We start from the raw sequence: 27,366 nt of genomic DNA, 5'->3' as shown, positions 1-27,366 counted from the left end.
AAAAGAGTAAATGTACTGCAGATATACATTCTTAAGTTTTGATCACATCAATTCGAATACTGTTCGAGAATATTTCACAAGAGTGCTCAATTTAGATGGTTTTACTACAAAACATTCAGAGTTAACACTTGACATATACTTCACAGGCATTATTAACTACTCAATCACACAAGAAAGCAAAACTAGTTAAGTTTTTCTCTCTTGAAATTCATTTAATATAACTTCTCAAAGCACTTAACCAAAAAAAAAAAAAATTCTGATATCCTTTCAAAAGTGTGACCCTCCATTGAAATATTTTCATCTTTAAAAAAGAAAGAAAATTTTCCTTCAATGGAAGAAGCAGTTTTATCCTAAGTCTAGATTGGAAAACTTCATATGTACTCTTAGAACTGACTCAAACACACCAGATCTTTATCATTCAAGCTCCCATTCTTAGCTACTAGGATTAAACCGTTTCTTTCCTTCCAGCAGGTAGGAAGACATAAATGTTAATTAGAATAATGGCACCTAGTAACAACACTAAAATGAGAAAAGGATGGTAAGAATCAATTGTCCAAAAACAGAGAACTCAAAGGAAATCAATGTAAGTGAAGTGAGCCTACTGAGGCACTGCTGTTACTGTGGCATGTTTCAGAGCATAACAAAATATAAAGAGCTCAACACCTTATATGGTAGGCAAGTGGATTAGGAGGAGGCCAAGCCAAGATCATAATGCCTAGTTTATATCGCTATAAATTTGAGAGTTATATATTATCAAAATTCCTGCTTGCCGGGAATTTAGCTCAGAGGCACTGTGCCTGCCTTACAAGCACAAGGTCCTGAGTTTGATCCCTGGTACCACAAAAAACAAAATAACTCCTGCCAAACACAAATAAAAAACTAAATTCTCATGTTAATTACGTAAAATTTATGTATGACAAAAACTACTGAAGAGAATGGGAAAAAACTGTGGGAATGGAAGGTTCTTGAGTTATTTCTTATATATGGATGGTACTGTTGGTGTAACTAATAATAATTACTTCACGTTACATTAAACAAAGGGTAGATAGACATAAACAATCCACATAAGCAAAATGTTCTCTTATTCTAGTAGACATGCCTTCTGGAGGAAGGAAGTATTTAATTTTATGTATTAGTTGTATCTTTTACAAACAGATACGCCTTTTGTGATAGGAGTTTTTCACAATCCATATCAAGTGTACATACATCAAAACACTCACAAATTAAACCAGTCCCCATATCAATAACTCAACATTAGTACTGACCATTAATAAAACTCCTCAGATTTCTGGCTGCCTTACTATGTAGACTTTTCTGAATTCTAAATTTGTTAAAGAGCCCCCAAGCTCTGGCACTTCCACCAATAAAGCTATGAATGGTTCTATTTCAGAATGTAAAGCACTTATAGCAGCAACACAGAACACCATCATTTCTTATGCTCCAAACTATATTCCTGAAGTTACTGCACCCAACAATGAAGTAAAGATAACAACCCTTAGTACAGATGGCCTTCAAGCTCCAAGAAATCGGGGACAGTAAGATACAAGACACCAGGAGCTTGTAAGTCACATTTACCTCTCAAAATTGAACTTCAGATTGCCACTCTCAATCACAAATGAATATTTCAAGTAAAGCCACCACCAAGTGTGACAGGAAAGATGAGAAGCACAGAAAGTTTGAGAGCTGTCTTATCCATATAACTTTAAAAGGGCTAGACTGCCCTTGTTCATCTCATCTCCAATCAAGAGTTGAATACATTTGTACTGCAGGCCACAGAAAGGCAATCTGAATAGGAGAGGGCATCTGCAGCTCACAGGGCTGTGAATTCACACTTAGTATTCAGCCTTTTGAGGTGCTTTTATTGCTCTTCTACAGAAATAGTGAAGAAAGTTTAGAATGTAAGAAAAACAAAGAGGCTGTATATTTTATACTGCAACAGAGTACATTAATGCACATGCATAACTAAAACAAAAGTTCAGCAATACTAAACATGTGCTTTAAAATGCATGCATGAAATATTTTTGTTGTTGCCTGCAGTGCTGGGTATTGAACCCAACCCCTTCCCACTGAGCTACACCTCAACACACACACCTTTTTGAAGTTTTTATTTTGAGACAAGGTCTTACAGGGTCTTACCAAGTCACTATGGTCCTGCCCAGGTTTGGTTCAAACATGTGATCTTCTTGCCTGAGCCTCTGAGATAGCTGGGATTAAAGGCATTGCTTAGATTTCTGGGATTATGTGCTACCACAACCAGCCTTTATGGGAATATTTTATCAATATTTACATACCAAATGAAAACTACCAAAACACACCCTCTGTCCCCAAAAAGATTCTATTCTGAGCCACCACACTGACTTTTGTCCTATGGAGACTTAAGATCTCAGGGAAATCAGACTTTGTTTGTAAACAAATAACAAGAATGATGTATCAGAGATGGTCTGGTCAGTATTTCCCAGGAAAGTGAGACACCACCAGAGAGGGAGAAAGTAGCAACGGCTTCAAGGAGAGGTGACATTGTAGTCAGGACGTTGAGCAGGCAGGATATAATTTATATACACAATTACATGTATTTCACAGTTCACTGTACTAAAATTCCTCCTTGTTGCTGATTTTCCAATTCTTACAACTAATCAAAACAAAGGCCTATTGCTGAAACTAGATTTCACTGAAAAGAATAAGACTTAGCATAAAAGAACCCCAAAGTGAAAAGCCATAACTTCATAAATCAAAATGTTATGGGCATGAGATTCTTAGCCCAAGCCAAGATTCAACAAACACTTTTTAAAATTCTTAAGAACTGGGCTGCCTGCCCACCAACAGTATGAAATTGCCAACTCCTAGTCAGCTCTGCTCCTTGGTTCCCCTCAGTACAGGGTGGCAGAGATGACTACCAAATGAATGACCTGCCTGAGAATGCGGCCAACACTCCAGAGGAGAGTTTCACTCCAGGATCATAGTGCTACTCAGCCACAGCAACTGGGTGATAGACAACCATGGGATGCCGATGCAGAAAGGCTAAGGGCTAGACACAGAGCCATGAGATACCCTGAGAAGATCAAGCTCAAGCCAGGAAGGACACAGGGCCCGAATTCAGTGGTGGATACAGACTTCAAAGGAGGGTAACTCTGAAAGTGATAGCACTGAGTTCAGTGGTCTGTTTGAGCCCCTGCCCTAATAGCCACATCCACCAGAGGCCAGTGGTCTGATTTACTGTAGGTCAGTATCTAGTTTGCCTAAGAGTTTATGCTAATTCACAAATCTCTTTACTTTAAGAGTGGTACCATGACCAGCTCTTAGGGTCTGTCGATATCCATGTGATATTTGACCCCATTATTGTTGCCTACATTATTATTATAGCTGAGTTAACAAAGTCGTTGCTGTGGATTGGTTTTCTCTGTATGCCAATATCTGGATTGCCTAGGGGTCATGAAATCACTGAGGCTGATTCCCAAGGAACTGGGTACTGGGCAAAATAAGCCACAACATCCTCTCCCAAATAAATGGAGGCAGGTGGCTCCTGGGACAGAGGCAAAGGTCCATATTTAGCCATGCCCAGAGGATATCTCTGAAAAGAATACGTTAACTAAAGAAGTTTCCCTACTAGCAACAAAGCTACCCACTTTATCAACAAGCAAACTTCAGCACAAAAAACAAACAACAACAACAAAAAAAAAACATGAAAAGATAAGGTAACAAAATGCCTCCAAAAGCTCCGAACTCTCCCAAAGTTGATCCAGGGGGCAATGAGGGAAAAGAAATCAAGTCACATAGCAGAAATCTCTGAGAGGGTATCAGTGGGTAATGAAATAAGGTCCTTGGGATGCTCAAAAATGTAACTCCACAGATAAGGATACCAATGGAACAATGATCAGCGGGGCTACAGAAGACACTAATAAATATATAATGCAGTTGATAAGAGGGGTGTAAAACATGAATGCAGCACATGAATGCCCAAGAAAGAAAAGAACTAGAGTCCATAAAAAAGTTCCAAACATAAATCCAGGAGATCAAAAGCATAATTGAAAGTATGGGCAACAAAAGGGACCAATGTGAGAAAAGAGTGTCAGATATGGAAGACAGGGTCCTGGGTGGTGATCAATTAATGAGAGTTACATTAAAAATGAGAGAACACAAAAAATGGATCCAACCTATTAGATGATGCAAAGAAGACTAATCTAAGGTTACCTGGAATTAGTGAAAAATCAAAAGATTTTTTTATATAGGGTATAAAGAAAACTATTTAGAGAAATAATAGACTCTTAAAATTAATAACCAAATTCACTAATGCAGCAGAATACAAAATCAACACACACAAACCAATAGTGTTCCTGTTCACAAATAATGAACCTGCTGAAATTAGGGGGGAAAATGGCTTTTATAATACCACTCAAAAAAATTGAATACTTAGGAATTAACCTAAGGAAGAAAAAGGCCTTTACCATGAAAACTACAGCACAATGAAAAAGGAAACTGAAGAGGATCTATAATGTATATATACATATACATACACATATATATGGAGTAAAATAGAACATAGATAAATACGAAGTTGGGAGACTTTTTTCATATGGATGGGGAAAAGGGGACGGAGGGAAGGAGTTGGAAAAAAAGAACTAAAGAAGAAACAATGAAAACAGAACTTTTGCAAAAGGGAAAGGGACCAAGAATTGGATAGAGCAGGAAGGGAAGGGAGAGGTAGGAAATTAAAAAAAAAAAAAAAAAGATGTATTATGGGGCCGGGGATTTAGCTCAGTGGTTTCGCCGCCTGCTGCGCAAGCGCAAGGACCCGAGTTCGATCCCCGGTACCAAAAAAAAAAAAAAAGATGTATTATGTATATGTACCAACTCATGATAAATGTAATCATTATATACTGCAAACATGTACTAATAAATTCTTATGAACTGACAATTAATGATTGTCAACTGTTAAAGACTGATTATCTATATTAAAATACCTCTGATTACAATTACTATACTTATCTAGCCTAAATATAAAACTAGGAATTATAACATATGCTATATGATTTTAAAATGTGGACTTAATTATTTGACAATAAAACTGAATAAAATGTTTCACATAAATCTCAAAAATTTCTCTTAAAATGCACAAAATAATTTTTTCTGTAGAAACTCTTCATTAGCTTTTTATTGGTTATATTAGTCTTCTTTTTATGGGTAAAGTTAAGGAATACTTATATTCACTCATCTCCTAATTTAAGCACTTTTCCAGCTGGGAAAGACTAAAACATCCTATTCAGAGCTTTTTAAAAAATTAATACAGTTTTAACGAATTCTATGAAAGTTTCCTGTACGAAAAAAAAAAAAAATTTATGGCAAGGAAAACAGAAAGGAAAAAGAGATCAAAGAGGAAATGAAATGTATGAAGGAACAAAATATATGAGTGATTTGATAGGAATCAGAAAATGAGCAGTGATCTTAAACAATAGGTGTGAGGACAGAAAATGATAGTATATAGTTTCCTTTTCTCAATTCTCTGTTCAATATAACCAACTTCACAAAACAGAAAGAATATGGACTCTGCAACCAGAAGATTAGGTTTCAAACTATAGTACACCACTGCCTAACTGCATAATCAGTAATGCCAGGTTTCATGTGGACTATAAATGAATTAATGTGAAAAAAGTTATGCAAAGCTACACAGAGATTACAGTTGCTACTATGATGAACACATTCATGATGGGGCTGTAACTCATTTGTTTCACTGTCAGGCGGCTTGAAGCACCAGTACATGCATGACTGTCTCACTGGGTAGCTTTTTATTAATTTTATTAGTAAAAAGACCAACAAAAGTAATTAGACCCATTTGTACCACCAGTGGTACAAGCTACCTGATAGGACAGTCATGCATGTACCACCAGTGGTTCAAGCCACTGGCAATGTGTTAATGCAGCTGTACTCCTATCAAGACCTGCAGTGCTGATGATGTTTCTCAAAACCAAGGCAAGGAGGTTTTTTAATTCTCAAACAGTAGAATTTAGTTCAGTTCTTATTTCCTTTAAATGCTCTGAAGAGCTAGGAAATAGGTCACAAATAATTGCATTGACGGTGATAATCAAGTTTGTGAATGATTTATTAAATATATAAATTAAAGAAAATTCAAGGCCATCTTATGAAATCGTTGTGTGATGGTGAGCAGGAAAGGCAAAGTGGCACAGGATTCTGGATAGGCCCAGTCACATGTACTCAGAGAACCAAGGTGGAGAACCAGGGCTGTTTTTCAGGCCACTGAAGTGATATGACCATTACCCAGCTGTAACAGTAACGCAGGAGAGTCTGTGATGGACCACAGGAAAGAATCTCTAACCTCCAAGTTTTAAATCAGCCTGCCATCTCCCTGCTTCATCTCTGGGTCCCTCTTGGCCACAATTCCTGTCCCTGGAAACACTCTCAAGAATCCTTGTTCCAGGTAATGGTTTTTATCTACATTAAATCCTCTGCAACTACTTTTTTCCTTAACAATTAAAAGACTCCCAGTCAGCAAGACTACCTGCCCCAAAGTCCAGCAAATAAATGTCTCTGACAGGGATAAAAGTTGCTTCAAAGACACACAAAGCTCTTGTGCAATACTGGGAATCCCACTGTCAATCACTATCCAGCAAGTGAGTGGAGGGAAGGCAAAAAGCCAAAGACTGGGCTTTCCTCAAGACCCTCTTCACTAGAGAATATAAGGACAGCTTGAAGAAAACACAGGGGGTGTCTGCCACAACTTCATGTTCTAAGAAAATTCAAAGGGTATCTGTCACAACTTCATATTCTAGGTAGGAGAGCGCAGAGGAAGAAAAAGTAAAATCTGCAATGTATCTGGGTTTGGGATGCTAGCAAAAGACTAGCCATATTCTGACACCTTTTCTAGAGATCACTTTCTAAAATGTCAATGTCTCATTCTAACAAACTCTTGAAACTCAATTTTACACTACATACCCATAAGCTCCAAGAATTTCACAATAGAAAGTACCTCTCATGTAATTTAGGAAGTCAGGAAACTGAGAACCAATGAGTCTGTATAGGCTGTCAAAGTTGACACTGTCACTAGCAGAAACAAGCACAGAACATTCCTCTTCAGTGGCTCCCACCAGACCTCTAACCCATCATAGCAGCTGACTTTTCACTGCAGCCTAAAGAAGTGGTGCACTTGGATTTTCAGAGTCACAATAAAGCTATTATGTGCTTGAAACCATCTCTTATTAGGACACTTCAATTACTACTTTTTCATCACTCAATAAAACATACACTTTGTTATAGTGGGCTAGTACTGCAATAAACTTCTACTTAAAACCCATCCACAGTTGATATCCCAGCTGCAGATTCTGCAAATGAGTTCCCCTACCCCATCCTTCAAGCTAATAAATTAAAGAGAAAAGGCTGGCATTTATTCTCTTAGTCTCAGAAATAATTACAACTTATCTGCTGTATACTTTTAGTGTGTTACTCTACCTACTTTTCATGCATTAGAGGATATACTTTTAAAAGAAGAAAATATACAAATCACCAAAACAGGTATAAAATGTCAAAATCAGTGGAACATTATCATATGCCTATTAATATCAATATTAGGTTTTCTAACAAAAGTCCATGGTGTCACTAATTACACTAATTTAGTTTATTTAATTACACTGTCAAAATTTTTCCAAAAGAAAGTTGGATTTAAATATTTTACCTACTAATAGCTGACTTTTCATTTGGTTGTGAAATAAGTTATTTCCCTAACATAAAATCATTTCAAAAATTCAAATACAATCATTATTTTTACAAGCATTTATTTTCCTATCAAAATTTTAGATATCCAATGAACTGGTTTCCATTTTATATTTTTATGGAACTCAGATGTGAAGTACTAAAGAATTGTCAATATAATACAAATGACTATTGTATTAAGAATAGTACAAATACTTTAAAAGATTCAGTAAATGTTTTATGAAACCACAAAATACATATATTTTTATTTTAACCTAAATTTGTAGTCTCATTGTGTTGTTTCTAATTATAGATGTAAAATGAAATTTCATTTGTAATTGGGGAAAATCCAATAAAAAGGATATTCATTTAGGAAAAAAAAAAAGAATAGTAAAAACAGGCCGGGGATTTAGCTCAGTGGTTCTGCCACCTGCCTCACAAAAGCAAGGTAGCAAGGTCCCGAGTTCGATCCCTGGTACAAAAAAAAAAAAAAAATAGTAGAAACAAAACAGAAAATACCAAAGTTAATCTACAACTTCACCCTCTATTTGAAACATGATATGAAGTTGCAAGCAATTTTTTCTAATTTATAGTCTCATCCAAGTTTACTAGATTTTCCTAATCAAAACTAGTGGATTCTCTAAAAGAATAAAGCCTCTCTGGCATAATAAGGTGTATATAATATGTACGCAGTATACCAAATGCCAACTACCTTAAAAGTTTGTTAAAATACAGGTAGACTATAATATGAAAAAAATTTCTCTTACAAATGTATTGGAGCTCTTAAAAGTATATATACATTAGTGTTTTGTATGGGAGCTACAAAACACAATTAGCTGATCTACTTGGTGTTTTGGACAAAATAACTCCTACTAGAATAAACACTATGTTTATACATAGTACAAATTCAGGGACTGACGCTTTCTATTATTTTTATGTAGTAAAAATTAATATGATTGAGACTTCAGAACCTTGGCACTCAGAGAATGCCGTATCTGGGTCTTACTAAATATCTGAAAATGATTAATATGCAGACATAAAAACAAAGTTGTTCAAATAGAAACTGTCTTACTAATACTATAACAGTTTGCACAAAAATTTAAACCATAAAACAGTTTTACGATAATTAACAATACTTGTAACCTTATCTTTGAACAATCTCCCAGGATACCATCAAGATCTACAACAGTTAACATATAAGTTAGATTTATCAGCAGGTAAGTCTTTGTTAATATTTACATGAAGAAAGATAGGCTACTTTATCAGACAGTAGTGGGACTACTAACAAAAAGGCTGGGTTATAGGAATGCTATGAGGCTTAGGCTTAAAGTAATTTCCTTTCCTTTCGTTGACCAAACAAGAGAACCATTCTAACAGTGTTATATGAAAACTACAATAAGATGATCGGCCTAACCTATTGAACACTATGTTCCAATACCCCATCCACTGCCTAAATGAAGAAATCAAATATCCAAATCTTCTTATATATCCAGTAATAATAAAAATCGGTTTCAGTGATAAACATATTAAACCAGTATAAGTAAGACAAACCAAAAACATACAAAACAATTCTGAAGCCACCATAACAATATATGAATCCTCCTGGGAAGCAAGTTTAAACAATTATTTGCATTCTCAAGCTTTAATGGCTAAAAAACATTAGACAAACTTAATTAGCCAGTTTAAGGAAAAAGTAAACATGACCACTTACAATATATAACACAATGATGTTTTTCTAGTGCATCTATTAGATACCCTGTAGCTGACAATATTGTTGTTGGTCAATATATGTGTGGCCATAGGTAAAAGTGATAATTTGGCTGATGGAATTATAAAGTTACAGAAATATACAAAGAATATGACATGCTGGTTTCTCTAACATTCCTTTCCAGCCATTATTCCAAATCAAGGTACAGAACAAAATGATAGGAAAAATCAAGTAAAACTCGTATAGTAGAATCTTGCCTTTTGAACCACAAATTTGTTAAGTATTATTGTTTTAAATATAATGAATTGGAAAATGCTCCCTAACACAGGTACAAGAATAAAAAGTTCATTCTAGAAATAATATACATAGACACATAGAAGACAAATAAGTTAGATTTTTTTTTTTAATTTGTGGGAACTAAAGGAGGGACCAGAAACGAATGAGAACACCAAAGGAGATGAATAGGCTGCATAGGTACAAGAATAAAAAACTCATTCTAGGAATAATATACATAGGTACATAGAAGACAAATAAGTAAAGTTAGAAAAAATTTTTTTTTAATTTGTGGGAACTAAAGGAGGGACCAGAAAGGAATGAGAATAGCAAAGGAGATGAACAGGCTGCACTTCAGAAAGTGGCAAAATGGAATGTTTACCAAACTATAATCATATTTTAACATGGTACATAAGCTTAAAACAATCTTCCTCATTGAAAAAATTAAATAACTCATGATAATAAATTCCTGGCCCCTTTAGTTAGTAAAAGACAAAACTTATCAACTGTTTACACTAGGGAAACTACAAAATACTCCTAATATGTGAAACCAATACACAACCTTTCACTAGTAGCAGCTATTATGACAGATTACACATAATGACAGGATGCATAAAAGTGTTCTTTCACAACATATATTGAAAATCAATAACAATTATTCTATTGAAAAAGAATATGTGTTTTTGTGGTCTAGTACTGTCCCATAGGAAGCCCAATAAAATCACTTGCTCATTAAGTTTGTAAAACATGCTCAAGTAAATCTTCCCTGGACTCTGTAGGGTAGTCATTCAGTCATCACCACTGATGTGCCATACGCAAAGTTCAAAACCCAACAGCGTGAAGATTAATAGCAATGTCTTAAATAAGAAAGAGCTGCTTGGTGAAGTTCCCTGGGAATGTAGGTCAGACTAATACAAGATGGCATCAATTACTGAGAAGTTAGCAGAAACAGAAAATCAATTAAACTTGCAGATTATACCATATTGGGAAAATCCTGAATTACCACCACTTGAGGCATTTCAAATTAGACAGAATGAAATGCCAGCAAACACGTTACTAACAGTAGGGATCTTTCTTCAACAGAAGCTGACTGAGGAATAAAAGTATGATTTAATGACAAAAATATTTTTCCAATTTTAACAAGCAATACTCACTTGCAATCATTTTTATGTTAGATAATCATTTCATAAACATGAGAATATTTTTTATTTTGTTGCTGTTGTGGTTTAAAGGATTTTATATTCACTTATATGGGAAGAAATGACAATTTATATTCCTTTCAGATCTCTCATACAAAAAGAAAAGGCTTGTAATGACCACATAAGCCAAGTTTAAGGGGCAAATATTTTTTAAAGAAAGAAATAAATGTAATCATTTAGGCACTGCAGTTCTTTCCTTCGATTCAGTTTCACATCAAAGAAAATAATATAATTCATTTTAACCTGGTATTTCCTAAAACAAAAATTGTAACTGGATGAAATTTTCAGTCTACTACTGAAAAAAATGAGGATTCATTCCAAATAACTTGGAATTTTCCGCTTTGATAAAATCAAAACAGTTAAAATAAAAACATTCTTTGTCTAGTTTTGTGTTAATTACAGCAGATTTGAATGCTTTGGGTATTATTAATAATGATAAGAATGCAAAAAAGTAGTGAGTGACCTATGGCCTCCAAGGAAGAATTCAGTAGAGAGACAAACAAGGACTGAATAAGGAAAGACAATAGTCACAGCAAAATCCTCAGGCCAGGCCATCTTCCATCTGCCTCTTTGGGCAGAGCTTTGGCTTCTCCAAGGCTAACCTCTTATCTGTTAGGGTAGCAGCAAAGTAGGTGCTTTCTCTGCATAACTGAACAGGTATTTATAAATAAACTTACTAAACCCTGAGCAAGATAGGAAAATGAACAACAGACCATGCAATACTCTCGGCTGGTAACAATGAAAAGCTGTTTCCACCTCCAGTCTGAGGAGGCACAGGAAAATAATTACATAAGAAGAGATGAGTGGGAAAAGCAGTCTGAGAAGCAGTCAAGCCAGAACAAGCAGGAGGGAAGGCATGAATACTGTAATCTAACTCTGTTGTCATACCTTAAACCCTCTGTGGACTGGCCAGGGCCCTACTGAGGCACTCCACACAGGTCAGCCTCCACGGACAACAGTGGAGAGGATCGAAGGAGGCAAACAGAAGTTACCCACTGCTGCCCAGGATCCTATGACCAGTGGAAAGCCAATTGAAAGTGATACATGAGAAACATCAAATGGTGCATTTGCTGGAGCAAAGGGCTTATGAATGGCATTAATGGAAGAAAAGCACAAGTGGCAGTATGAAGTTGAAGACCATTAAGATGTTGCTAAGAAATCCCAAATCAATTTGGTGGATTACAGACAACCAGTGAAGATACATATGCAGGACAGCAAAATAGTCCTAGGTGAGCGGTGGCAGTTTACACAGACAGAAAGGAGAGCCACTGAAGGAAAGAGCAATTAGATTCCTTCAGCTGTGCAAATTTTGTTATTACTGTTTTAGGGTTTTTGCTTGGTTTTGTTTTGTTTTTTGTGGTACTGAGCATTGAACCCAGGGCCATTGCACTGGGTTACATCCCCCAACCCTTTTTTTTTTTTTAACCTTTTTATTTCAAGAGAGTCTTGCTAAATCACTAAGTTGCTCAGGCTGGGTTTGAAACTGTGTTGCTCCTGCCTTAGCCTCCCAGAATTCAGGGATTACAGGCATGTACCATCATATATTATTCAGCTGTCCAAGTATTAAGAAGTAAACATATTGAACTAATCTCCTATTACCCTGAGTACCTCAAAAGTCATATCCCTTAAATCCTCTCCATTTTAAATAAAGACAAGCTGGAGAAAAACAACTTGCTGAAACACAATCAACAGCAATTGAATAACTGCTACAAGGTCCACAATATTTCACTGGTGAAGGCTGTCTGAATGAAGGAGTAGCAATAGAAGTAGAGAATAAAGAATACAAGTTCTTTGATGGACTCAGCTCTCCATTAACTGAGAGGACTCAGTCATTTAACTCTTTCATAGTTCAGCTTCTTCATCTATAAACTAAGGACAGCAACCAAAATGATTCCGTCTCCCATGCTCTTCTGGAACATTACTAGCACTTAACGTATCATCTTTCCCATCCTCAAACTAAGCCAGCCAATGACCATTCCTATCACCTTCATCTTCAACTCACCTCTTGCTGTAGACTCTCACAACTAAATCAAAAGCAGCCTCTCCAATAAATCCTCTCAAGTCCAAACTCATCAGTGAGAACCATCCCTACTTTTAAACCAGCCTGGGAGTGAACAGCCATCTATGATTTCCTATAGAAATTGTATCTCTATGAACCATTTGGCAAATTCTTAAGGACGTAATTTTTAAATAAATTTTTAGGCTCACAGAAATATTATGCAGAGTTTATTGAACAGAGTTTTATTAGATAACTTTTTTTTTTTTTTTTAGTACCAGAGATCGAACTCAGGTCCTTGCACTTGCACAGCAGGCGGCGAAACCGCTGAGCTAAATCCCCAAGCCCAGAACAGAGTTTATGTATACCACTACCTCCCCTGTATCAGCAGCCTGCACTAGAGTAGTACATTTGTTAACAAGGAGCCTGCACTGATACACATTATCATACAAAGTCCATAGTTTACATTAAGGTTCATGGTTGATGTTGCACATCCTGTCTTTGAATAAATGTATAATGGCATGTATCCACCATTATACTGTCATACAAAATAGTATCACAGTCCTAAGTAGCTTCTCAGCTCTCTATTCAACTCCTCCCTACTCCCTAATCACTGGAAACCACTGATCCTTTCACCACCTCCACAGTTTACCTCTTCCAGAATGTCACAGAGCTGAAATCAAACAGTACGTAGCCTTTTCAGATTAGCTTCTTTCACTTTGTAATATCCACACTGATTCCCTCTATGTTTTCTCCTGGCTTCATTTTTTCCCCACTGTTTAGATGTACTGCAGCTTACCCACTTGCTTACAGAAAATCATCTTTGCAACCTCTGAGTTTTGGTAATTATCAATAAAGCTATTATGAACATCACATGCATGTGTTTGTGCAGATATATGGCTAGACTACGTGCTAAGGCTATGTTAAGAAACTGCCCTACTGTCTTCCAAAGTGGCCATACCATTTTGTGTGCTTTCCAGTAATAAGTAAGAGTTCTTGTTTCTTCACATCCTTGCCAGCAGCTGGTGTTGTCCAGAATTTCAGACATTACCATTACACTGTGTGGTGTATCCTCACTGCTTTCATGTGCAATTCACTAATAACATATGATGCTGAGCATCTTTTTATATGTGATGTGCCATCTATATATCTTCTTTGGTGAAGTATTTGTTACTTTTGCCCATTTTCTAACTGGGGCACTCACTTGTTTACTGTCAAATTTTAAGAGTTCTTCATATTTTTTGGATAACAAACTGATCAGATGGATCTTTTGCAAATATATTCCCCCTTGAAATGCTTTTTCTTCTTATTGCCCTCACAGTGTCTTTTGTAGAGCACACATTTTAAATTTTAACTTATCAATTATTTCTTTTGTGGCTCATATCTTTGATGTTATATGTAAAAGTCATTGCCATACCCAAAGCCACCTAGATTGTCTTCTCTGTCATCTTCCTTATCATTTTTAAATTTCTGAATGGCCAGCATCTGAATAAGGCAACATCCTCAAGCATCTTGAAGCACTGCCTAAAAAGCTCAATCCAACTTCTGAAACAGTGATTCTTATCTGAGTGAGAATAAAGAAATCATCCCACAATGTGAACCATGTTACAGTGTAAGGGAATTCAGGCATTAGAGCCAAATTACCTAGGTCCAAATCCCAACTCTAGCTATGTGCCCTTGTGTCTGCCAAATGAGCAAAATATTTAAATCCACTGCACTTCACAGAACTATTGTAAAGATTAAATGCCTTACTCCATGAGAAGTACTTAGCATGCTGTCACACTGTAAGTACACAACTAATGCCAGCATCTATATTTTCCAAGATAACACTGAGATATAGTTTGAAAATTCAAATATATCATTGCTGTAAGTTGTTATGCCTAAAATCCTTTCTTAAAATATTTCTACAGAAGATTAGGGGACAGTCTCATTCTCATATTCTATAATCATCAATCACTAATAAGATTCAAAATTAATAAAATCACATGGAGAATAGTAGACATAGGACAGCAGGAAAAGTACAGAGTTACAAATTTCAATGTGACAGTCTGTTTGAAAAACAAACTTCTTTATTAAAAAAAAAACAAAAAAACAAACCAGCTTGCTGTGGTGGTACATACCTTTGATCTCAGTGCTCAAGAGGCTGGGGCAGGAGGATCACCACAAGTTTGAGGGCAGCCTGGGCTACATAGTGAGTTCAAGCCTAGCCTGAGCTACATAGCGAGACCCTATCTCCCAAAAGATTAAAAAAAATTTTTTTTAACAGTTCAAATTTTAAGCCGTTGAACTTAATATTTCAAAATCATATTCTGGTTTTTATTTGTGCTAATCTAACAGAGGAAAAATAGCCAACAAATATTTACATTTAAACCACCCAATTAAAGATAGTTTACTTCTCACTGACTTCATAAGAATCTGTTTCAATGAGCAAATAATAAATGCACAATTCTATTTTCTAGTGTAACTACAAAAATTATTCCTTGAAGATGTATCAAAATTAAACAGTATTTTTCAAAGGGAAAAATGCAACTAATTACATGATATGAAAATGTACAAATAAAAACTTTCCTCAGTTTAAATTCACTAAATTATGTCTTCTGAGAGTCAAAGTAAACCCATTTTATAGAAAAATAAGATTTTAAAAAACTAAAATCTGATTCATTAATTCATTTATAAGTCAAATATACACTCTCTGGTCAATGTATAAATCCAAGATCAAAATTTAATATTTTTAAATCTAAAATAAGAACTTCTGCAAAGGTGTCCAGTATGTGTTGAGTTATATTTTTACAATGTAGTTCCAAAAATATATACATTTGCCTACCTCCTTTTCAACAATTACCTTTAATTGTTTCTTCTACAACTTCAACCACACGATCTATCTGTTGAACCTAGAAAAGAAAATAAAGGGTTAGACAAGCAATTTACATGGAGGAAAAAAAAACTCTGTTTATGCTTTTACTGGAATCAATGTTATATATTTTCTAAGCACATCAATGCAGGTTTCCTTTAATGTATTTGGAGATCTTTTTTAAAATCTTATACTAATTTTTTGTGTAATAATATAAAATTTTCATCCTCTTTTCCTCCAGGGATAATTGGAGATATCATAATGCATTTAAATAAACTGCTTGGGTTGTTTTAGGATAGTCTATCAACAAACTCAACACAACCTGAGATCTAAATTTAAGTTTAATTAAAATATATGGCCTCACATAGAGCTTCAAGCAAAAGGGCCTAAACTGACAACCTAACAGGAAGACAGGCTGGTATTAAAGAGACTGATCCCAAATTCTGTGTTATTACTTTAACTTTTAAAACCTTTTCAATGAATTTTTACTATGTGCTGAGCACTATACTCAGATCTATGGAACACAGTATCAATAATAAAGCTCCTCTTCTCTATACCAGTGACTAGGGATGACTACTCAGGATGCCATGGGAACACAGAGGGAAGGTAATGAAATCAGACACAGGGAACCAAAAGTGACTTTGAGTGCCAACAGGCAAAGCCCACTAAGGAGACTGAGTAAGCATGACTAGAGTTTAGAAGTTAAAATTCAAACAGCAATGTAAAGTAATGATCCAAGAAGAAGCTAATGGAATAAAGTCAGATAAGAATAAGTCAAAGCTGATCCTCTAAAAATCCCCAAATTATACCTGTTTTATTGCAGGAGAAACAGCTGTGCCTTGGAAAAATTAAAGTAGCCTATAATATCTGCCTTCCTCTATTTCTACTTCATAGATAAAAATCACTTATTATGATGAATAGATATGAAGATGCTTTCTGTTGTCAAATATTTATATATAAGTATTTTCTATACATATGTGTATAGATATATATGTGTGATACACACCTGTCCCTTGATTTGTGTTCATATTCATTACCCATACGTATAGGTCTACTTCATTCATTTTACAGCCTCCCTAGTTTCTCACTGTATGGATATACAATAACACATTCATCCAAAATTACTGTGAAAAGAATGTCCTTCTATTACAATAATGCTGTAATGAACTCCACAGCAATGAGAAAAACCCTATAAAAAGAATGTATTAAAAATGCAATGGAGGGGCCGGGGATTTAGCTCAGTGGTTTGGCCACCTGCCGTGCAAGTGCAAGGACCTGAGTTCAATCCCTGGTATCAAAAAAGAAAAAAAAAAAAATGCAATGGCAAGTCTCATAAAAATAATTCTTTTGGCCTCAGTGTCTTATATGAAAACAAGATAAGACAACAGCACACTGGAACTCTTCCCTGCCTCTAAAGACTGCGAGAATCTGCCAGAGGCACAAGGAAAGAGAAGGGAATGGTGGACAATATCACATGATGCTAGAGGCAAAAAGTAACATACAGACTAAAATGCTAAGTGTCTAGGAAGTCTACAAGCTTAGAGGGAAAGTATGTTTAGTGGCAATAAATCATACATAAGAAAATAGAAACAGTGAATATAGACTATTCTTTTTAAAACAGTGAAAGAGAAAGAACTCCTGGTAGCTAGAGGAAATTATGTCTGTATGTGTCATTGTTAAAGTTACTGTACTGTATTTACTTTTTTGGTCTTACACTTTACATACTGAGAAGAATAAAACAGAAGAGAAAGAAGAGTGGAATATATTAGTTCTCATAAATATATGAGAACTAATTGAAGGAGCAAGGTCTCAGAAAGTGGACAGAATAAGATTCAAAAACCAGATAAAGATACCAGCCCAGAGCGAGAGGAGGCCCCAGTCTTCTGACACGAGAGGCTAGGAGGAAGCAAAGCGTGATGCCGAATGCTAGTGCTCTTACAGATTTCAGGGAGGATGCTGAGATGGTGGTCTTAGTTTTTCTCAAAGAGGTAAAAAGCAAGCTCATTTGCTATGAGTGAGAAAGGATATGACAAAACAACAGAATAAATGTCCAAAAGTACCGGTTACAGAGAGTAACAGTGATAACTAGGGACATGTAAAAACTGCCAGACAGTACTGAAAAACCAACTAAAATTAGAGCCTGTACATTTCTAATGATGAATCCATGTGCAGCTGAATATTTCTCCAGATCCAGCAGTGCTAGTAGTGGACACAAACAGACCAATACATGGTGTGTTAATTCCATCACTCATTCACTCATCATTTATTAGGCATCTAAAGTATACAAGAATGATCCAAAGGGCTGGAGAACAACACTGACTACAAGCAAACCGGAAAAAGGCTGACTATGTATTTTAGATAGGATGAAGCTTGTAGGAGTGGTAGAGTTAGAAAGAAGAGACCAGGGAATGGGAAAGGGAAGGAGAAATGAGAGAAAAGGAGACAGGAGACTATAACCAGAGTGCTGATACAGGAATTTAATAATTTTGAGCAAGGTCCAAGATCTGGTCATGGAAATGACCGCTGAAACACAGACGACGATGACCATCACTGGAGTTAAGAAATAAGAAAATATGACATTAGAGCATAGATAAAACATCACATGTGGATATGCGGATTGCTCTGGGTAAGAGAGACATGAATAGGATTAATGTGAATGAATAATCAAGCTATCAAATAGGGACAGAAGACAGAGATTAAAAGGAGTAAAATATGAGTTCACTCAAATGCTGAAGTCAGAAAACAAAAATGATTTCCTATGTACTTGGAGATATAAAAGCTCAAAGGGCGCATAGCCCCTTGCCTTGTAGCACATAAACTGAGCAAGAAGCCTTAATCCCAGAGAAAACAGCAACATGTGGCAGGAGCAGTCTGTTACAAAGTTGAGGATCAGATGAAACTAAAAATTCATAGAAGGAAACAGACCTGTAAATCCACATGGACCTTGGATTAAATGACAATTTCTTACATACAACACCAAAGCTGAGCAATGAAAGAAAAAATAAAAAACCAGACATCATCAAAATTAAACACTCTTCATACTTCAAAAGACACCATTGAGAAAGTAAGAATACAACACAGAAAATGGCCAAACACTTCTCCAAATCATATACATACTATATCTGACATGGGACTTAGTTTATAATATATGATGAACTCCCACAACTCAAGTGTGAAAAACAAACCCATCAAAAATGGGCAAAGGATTCGAATATATAACTTCTCCAAGGAAGATACACAAACAACCAATAAAATATGAAAAGATAGTCAATTCTATTAACTAACCCAGAGATGCAAATCAAAACCACAATGGGAGAAAGAAGAATTACTGCTTTATGGATATACAGAATCAGTTTGAGAAAATGAAAACATTCTGGAAATAATGGTGGGAACAGCTGCTGAACAACATGAAGATATTTAGTGCCAATGAAGTATATCCTTAAAAATGATTAAAAAGTTAAATTTTATGAAGAGTTAACTACAAAAAACAGACACACATAATGAGATAACACTTCACATTCACTAAGATGACTACAATGAAAAAGACAAATAGTAACAGTGTTGGAGAAGACGTGGAAACACTGAAACTGAGAAACACTGCTAGTGGATTTGCACTAACATGCAGCCAGTTTGGAAAATAGTCTACAGTTAAACACAAATGGTTAAACATAGAGTTACTATATGATCCATCAATTCCTATCCTATATTCCCAAGAGAAAAAAAAAAACCTATCTCCATGCAAAAATCTATACACAAGCGTTCACATCATTATTCATAATGGCCAAAAGGTAAAAACACACATATGCATCAAATGATAAACAAAATGTGGCACATCCACACAATGAAATATGAAGTCACAAAAGGGAATGAAGTACTGATACATACTAAAATATACTAGGTGAAAAAGACCGAAAATATTATGTATTATAAAAAAAAAGAAAATATTATGAATTAATTCCACTCACATAGAATATCCACAGTAAGAAAATACATGGAGCCAACATACAATAGTGACTACCTGTAGATAGATGATAGAAAGATGGAAGAGAGGCTAAGAGTATTGGGTTTCTTTATGGAGTGATAAAGATTTTCTAATATTAGTCTGTAATGATGGCCACACAACTCTGTGAATATACGAAAATCCATGGAAAAATACATTTTAATTGGGTCCACTGGATGATGTATTGTCGGGAACCATTCTACATAATTTTGAGGGAAAAAATCATTTCACAATTAAATTATGATTAGGGCTGTCTGAGGCCTCAATGGTTCCCTGATGTGACGCTCAAGAACAAGATTACATAAGCTGAAGACATCCTGGTTCTTTAAGAATCGAGTAGCAATACAAAAAGAAAAAGGTTTCACCTGCACAAGGACCCGAGTTCGATCCCCAATACAAAAAAAAAAAACCTGGGAAGGGACAAATTCCTTATCAGCTTAACTCATCCCACCTACTGTTGTAAGAATGGTTTGCTGGTCTCACCATCCTAATCAACATAAGCTCTTCATAGACCTAAGATCCTCATTAGCATAAGAACCTCATTGTCATACGATTACCTCTGCCCTCTGAGACATCTAATACACCCTCCGATTATAAGATCCTCATGAATTTAGGATTATTGACACCCTGAGTCATCTGATATTCCTTATGAACCTAATAAAGAGTGGCAAGCTCTGAGTGTCTTTGCCTGCTCTGAGGCACTGATCTCCTGGGCCCCATATACTCTGAAATTATCCAAGTCTCTATTGTCTTTTTTTCTTTAGCTGTCATCAACCCCCTTTCGAGGCAGTCACAGGATTAATCGACCTCCAATAGTGTATGAGTTGTATCTCAATAAAGTTATGATCAAAAACTGCTGAAGAGCTCCAGATAATAAAATGTTTTAATGTCAAGGCTATTACAGTCCAGAAAAATTGAGGAAATGTTCCAGATTAAAGGGGACTAATGAAGAGACTTCACAACTAAATGCAATTACGGATATCTGGGGGTTTTCCATTCCTATAAAAGACATTACTGAGATAAATAACAATATCTAAATAAAATCTATACACTATCTTATAGCACTCACTGTATCAGTGCTTTTCTGATTTTAATAATTATACTATAGTGATGAGACACCTTTTTTTAAATGTACAAGTATTTAGAAAGGCATTATGCTTGCAATTTACCTTCCAAAGTATAAGAAAAAATGTGTGTGTGTATATATAAACCAAATAAACAAATTATTAAAATGTTTTGGTAAATCTAGGAATTCTTTGCTTATTTTTGCAAAGTTTCTGTAAGTATATTATGTCAAAATAAAAAGTTTAAATATTTATATATGCAAAGAAGAAATGAAGATAGCTTTTCTTTTACCCTGTTCACAAAGAATTTGCTTGAATTTATATAACTGAAAAGGATTTTTTAAAAGTACCTGATAACATTTTTTTAATGAAAGAAAAATTAGATTTTATCCATACATATATGATAATTTAATTACTAGCTGGTACCGGTGAACTGCAGAACACTGAAAACAGCCCACCAAAACTTTATTTTAAAAGTACATGAGGGCCTGGAAGGCACAGTTCAGTGCTAGAGCGCTTGCCCGTGTGTGCTAAGCCAGCCTGGGCTTCATCTCCAGCAGCAATAGGGTGGTGTTGATTATAAACAGGCAGAAAAGTTCCTTACATGATTTGTCTATTTCCATTTCCAGTAGAAGACAATGGAGGAAACAGTGGGGACAAAAGAAAGAAAGGAGAGACCAAGAACAAAAGGAAAGACTGCAGAAGGGTGAGAAGGGATAGAAAAGGGAAAAGATAGGAGGAAAAAACCAGTGCAGAATAGGAAGTAGGGAGAGAAGAAAATTACTGAGTGCACAACAAACTCAAAACTCACATACAGTAATCATGATATACTACTGAATTCATTCTGGGAGAAAAGAAAAGCTGTTCTTAATTAATACTATAAATTGTAGGTCTGAGTACAGAAGAGCTTATTCTCTAGCATATAATTCAAATAAATAAAACAGTATCTTACGACCTTCAGGCAATTAGTTATAAATATACAGGAAAAAAGGCATGCAGTATGTTCTGTTACTGACTCCATATGTTCTCAACAATGAAGAAAGGAGTTGGTGAATAAACAATTCATAAATAACATTAATGAGTCATTCTGTCTAAGAACTTTTAAAAGAAGTCTATAAAAATATTTTATTCTGCTATTATGAACTACTCCAAATTTGTAACTAAACATGTATCGAAGAAGCAACCCTACAACAATGGCACCTAAGGTAAAGAAAATGAGTTCTTCTAGAATCTCCTCACTGTTGAGACACATTGCAGGAACAGAACTTTCCGCAGGGGTGGGACAGTTCACAGGCTGTGCTGTCCAGGAGGAACCAACATTTTAATTAACTTAAATCTAATTTAAATAGTCACATATGGCTGGGTAGCTACAGTGAAAAGGTCAGGTTTAAAGGAGATGGCTGAGATAGCCACTCAGTCAGCATTAAGTTGTTACAGCATTCCTATGAAACCAATGCAGGTCTCAAACACAATTTTGCTATCTAGACTAGGAAAAAAGTCTACAATAGGGCCATCCCAGGACAAGCTGATACCATTTTACTGTCAGTGATTCTGCTTTGAGTGCACAAGCACACAACAACCAGCAGCTGGATAAGTTAATAACTAGAAGAATATAGTGACAGCTAACATTTCTCAAACAACTACTTCATCTCAAGCTCTATGCTAATACTTTATACATGTATTATCACATCTCATCGTGGGTTAGAAATATTACTGGGATTTTCGAAGCAGAAGGAATGCAGGGCAGGTCCAAATATAACCAGCTAGATTTTTGCCATGTATTTTCAGTAAATCTTCTCCAGGAATGGCAGATAGGTGGCCCAGTTAATGAAGTGCTCTTTTCCTGTAAACATGGAGGTCATTACTAAATGATCACAGAATGCTATCCAATTAAACCTGGAGTTTCAAAAGCCCAAGACAACAACTATTTCCTATTAACTCTCCCCCTACAAATATTACTAGCACTAACTAGCAGTGAATACTGTTGTAGAAACTGGGGGAATAATGGTGAAAATACAGAACCCTTGCTTCATGCACATTGCATTTTAACTGGGGAGACAAACACACAACTGAAATTTTTCATTTCCTATCATGACAGTTGTTAGGAAGAAAATAAAACTGAGAAGTGGCAAAAGTAGAGAGGACAATTTTGCTGTCATGGCACTGATAAACATCTGAACAGGAGCATTAATCCAGGGACCTGAACCATAAGGCAGAGGCATCAACATGAACCTCCAGGGGAAAAAGGAGGTGCAAGGGCTAAGAGGCAGAGAGCAAGCAGATGGCTTATAAGGTCAAAAGAAGGACAGCACATGAGGGACACAGTGGGAAGAGATGAAGCCAGATAAATGACGAAGGAAGATTATCTGAGATGCTGTAATTCATGCCCTGCAGTTTAGATTTATTCTGATTGCAAAAGAAAGCCAGTTGAAGGAACCATGTTAAAAGACTGCTCAGGCTAATTTTATTGAAAACTTCCAGAAAATGCTGTTTATTCACATTTCTCTATTACATGCTATTACTTTTTTTATATTTGTATGAATATGACTGGCATTTTAACAATCTCTTGATTTTTATCTCAGGACACCTCAAATTCTTTCAAGAGTAGGAGGTTAATATATTGTTGATACACAAACACACACTCAAAGGAACTTTCTTATTAGCTCTCTTAATTTTATGAATATGTAAATAAAAGGGCAATCTATAATTGATATTCTAATTAAGAAATATCAGATCAGCCTGGGATTTAGCTTAGTGGTTCCACTGACTGCCTTGCAAGCACAAGGTCCCAAAGTTTGGTCCCTGGTACCAAAAAAGAAAGAAAAAAAAAAAGAATTATCAGATCAAAACTTTAAAATCACCTGTAACCATTAAGCTTTTAAAGGAAAAACAAAATGATACAAGGTAAGGGTCCAATTCTTCTACATATTTATCTTTTGTATTTTTTGCATCTCATTTTCCTAACATTGTTTACCGAAGATTGTTCTCTTCCCATTGTGTTGTAATGGTGGTTTTGCTGAAAATCAGCTGATGGCGTATGCTTAAATTTATGTCTGAGCTCTCCATTCTGTTTCACTGATGTGTGTCTGTTTTTATGTCAGTACCATATTGTTTTGATTACTATAGCTCTTTAATATGATTGAAAATCAGAAAGTATGATGCTACAACTTTGGAGTTTTTTTCTCAAGATCATTTTGGCTATTTTGGGTATTCTATGATTTTATACAAATTTTACAACTGTTTTTCTCTATTTCTGTGAAAAATGCCATAGCAATTTTGATAGGAATTGCTCTGAATCTGTATATGACACCATACATTAAGAATCCACTCAAGAGATTAAAATCCTAAACATCACTCCTGGAACTGTAAAAGTCCTAAAAGAAAACAAAAGAGGGAAAGCTCCTTGATATGGACCTCAGCAATGTTTTGTTTTGTTTTTTGAGGGGGTAATTATACCAAAATTTTAGGCATCAGAAGCAAAAATAAATGGAACCATATCAAGCTAAAAAGTTGCTACAAAGCAGTGGAAGCAATCAACAAAAGGACAACCTATGAACTGGAAAAAACATTATAAATCATATAAGTGGTTAATACACAAAATTTTAGAAATAATTCATATAACTTATAGCAAAAAAAATTCCTTTTAAAAGCAGGCAATGCAATTAAAAAGACATTTTTCCCAAGAAAAAATACAAATGGCCAACAGGTATATGAAAAGGTCTCAGTATCACTAATCCTCAGGGAAATGCAAATCCAAACCGCTATACGACATCACCTCATACCTGTTAGGATGACTCTGATCAGAAACACAAGAAATAGTGAGTGCTGGAAAGTTTAAGGAAAAAAGGGAACCCTTGTACACTATTTATTGAATGTAAATTGGGGTCCTTATCATGGGAAATAGTATACAGATTACTTTAAAAATTAAAACTAGATAGCACATGACCCAGTAATCCTACCTCAGGGTATATACCCAAAGGAAATTACCATCTAAATCAGCACCTTCTAGATATATCTGTGCTCTTATGTTCATTATACTATCATTCACAACAGCCAGATATGGAATCAGCCTAGAGGCCATCAACACATGAACGGTTAAAGAAACTGTAATATACATACATAGTAAGATATTATTCAGCCTTTAATTGCCATTTGTTTGGTGGGGAGTTGATTTGCTTTCTGAGAGGGTTGTTTTTTGATTGTTTTTGTGGTACTGGGGCCTTTGCACTGAGCTACATCCCTAGCACCACCACTGCTCTAGAAGCTCAAAAAGGCCACAGAGCAGACTCTCCCCAAGAAGCTGCAGGGAAGAAGGCAGCCTACAGACACCTTGATTTTAGGCCAGGAAAACCAGCTCCAACATCTCACCTCTAGAACTGTAAGGTAATACATGCTGTAATAAGGCACTACATTTGTGATACTCTGTTATGGCAACATGGATAACCACTGCAGTAATGAGGAAATAAACACATGCTAAAGTTTACATCATAAAAGAGGAAAGGAAAATTTTATGCTACTGGACTAAAAGAACAATATAAAAAAAATAAGTTAAACATATACCTTGTATTTAAAAACATTCATTCACTGATAAATGCTTATGAAGCCAGAATATGCCAAGCACAGAGGGCAAATGCAGAATAGTGACAAACAAAATTGTGGCTCCTTGATGAAGCCTGTCAGTAAGTGTTCGTCATGGTATGTATACCTCAAATAGACTGATAAGTTCAATAAATCATTTTCATACATTAAAAAAGGTCGGAGACAGAATTAATTAGGCCTCTTACCAGACATGTTCAGCAGATCCCAGGAAATACACCCTTTAAATTTTGAAACCAGAGAAGTATCTACCACCCTCAAAAAATTGTTTCTACTGTATCAAAATTTTAAAAGAGAATGAAAAGTGATGATGAATGTGACCCAGCAACCTCTTTTCTGAGTATATGCCCCAAGGAGATGAAATTAGCCTATGGTAAGGATATCTGCATGCCTCTGTTCATTACAATGTTGTTTACAATAGGCAATATAAGGAAGCAACCAAAGTATCTGTCCAAAACTGGATTTTAGAAAAAATGTGGTACAAAGATGTATGCAATGGACTATTAGCTATCTTTTAAAAAGGAGATCCTGTCAATTGTCACAACATAAATGAACCTGGAGGACATAACACTCAGTAAAATAAGCCAAAGAAAGAAAGAAAAATACTGCACAATCTCACATGTGCAATCTCTCTTTTAAAAAAAAAAAAAGTGTCAATTATATAGACATGGAGAATAAAACTGAGGCTGCCAAGGGAAGGAAGAATGGGGAAATGTAAGTCAAAGGATAGAAAGTAGTAGATAAGAAAAAGCCTAGAGTACCAAAAGGACAGGAGTTACAGGTACACAGGCCCTTCCTTAAAAGTGTGGTGGTTCCTGCCTGAAAGCCCTTTCTTCTTTCTCCACTCATCAAGCCACTGCTCAGCCTTGATATCTAAGTCAAGGGCGGCATCAGCCTCTGTGGGCCCATAACACTTTATCCCTTGCACATTATCAAGGCAATCTGTGACTCATCAGAGTTCATGGTCTAAGGGAAAAGATGTTGTACTGAAGTCTATATCTCTTGCAAATAGTTCAGTTCAGGACACATAGTTGTACTAGATGTTAATTCTACTAGTAAGTGGAATAATTTAAAAATAAGAATAATAACCAATAGAAAGCACTATGTCCTGAGTACCACACTACAGACATTATATGTCGTGTTAACAAGTCAGTGGGGGGCGGAGGGGTTGTACTGGGAACTTCTACCAATGATCCCCAGCCTTTTCAGTTTTTGAGATAAGGTATTGCTAAGCTGCTCAAGCTGGGTTCAAACTTGTGATCCTCCTGCTTCAGCTTAATTAACTAAGATTACAGGAATGTACCACCACACTCAGCTGTATTAAAAAATCTAAGCCTAATAGAATTCAAAAACAGGTTCTATTATTATCAACAATTAACAGATGATGAAACTGAAGTATTAAAAAAAAAAGGTTAAGTAACTTGCACAGGATTACATTGCTAAGAAAATGTGCAGTGGCCCACACAATCTAACTCCTGAATCCATGATCTTAACTACTATGATATGCTACATTTTAATAATTCAGTAGGTTAAAAAAACAGAAGGTGTATAAGAAAGATTCATAGAGCTGGGGATTTACCTCAGCGACATCGCGCCTGCCTGGCAAGCTCAAGGTCCTGAGTTCGATCCCCAGTACCAAAAAATAAAGAAAGATTCATAGAGGCCACAAAAAAAGTGAAGGCAACGGGTCTAGGAAGAGAAAAACAGGAATAGCCTTTTAAAATTACATCCCATTCTGTTACAATGCTGCCTTTTTAATAACGACAAGGTCAAAAGCTACAATATGACAAGAGAAAAAAGTAGAGTATGTGAAGTAGAGATGAATATAATGACAGAATCTGTCCAGCTTTGCCCTCAGTACCCATGCCATTGTTACTGTGACACTGCACCACTTTGTGGATTTGCCTTTTGTAATATATTGTAAGAGAGAAATGTTGTTACATTTAGCCTCTTCCAAATCCTGCTTTACTGATATAAATAA

At 35.7% G+C, this 27,366-nt stretch overlaps 1 protein-coding gene across 8 annotated transcripts in view; it reads right to left on the bottom strand.

Annotated features, from left to right (window-relative positions):
- The window catches only part of Cdkal1 (CDKAL1 threonylcarbamoyladenosine tRNA methylthiotransferase), a 627,362-nt gene that overhangs the window by 438,006 nt on the left and 161,990 nt on the right, over positions 1–27,366 (bottom strand). For all 8 annotated transcript variants that reach the window (XM_021260567.2, XM_021260565.2, XM_021260566.2 and 5 more), the window contains one exon: positions 15,717–15,765. In XM_021260567.2, coding sequence (XP_021116226.1) covers positions 15,717–15,765 — 49 coding nt within the window. The remainder of the gene's footprint in view (positions 1–15,716; positions 15,766–27,366) is intronic.

The sequence above is a fragment of the Heterocephalus glaber genome, unplaced genomic scaffold (assembly GCF_053883595.1).
Source record: "Heterocephalus glaber isolate CG9 unplaced genomic scaffold, H.glaber_assembly_v1.0 deba00001472, whole genome shotgun sequence".
NCBI lineage: Eukaryota > Metazoa > Chordata > Mammalia > Rodentia > Bathyergidae > Heterocephalus > Heterocephalus glaber.
Note: the sequence above shows the minus strand (reverse complement) of the source record. Positions and strands in the feature narration are given on the sequence as shown.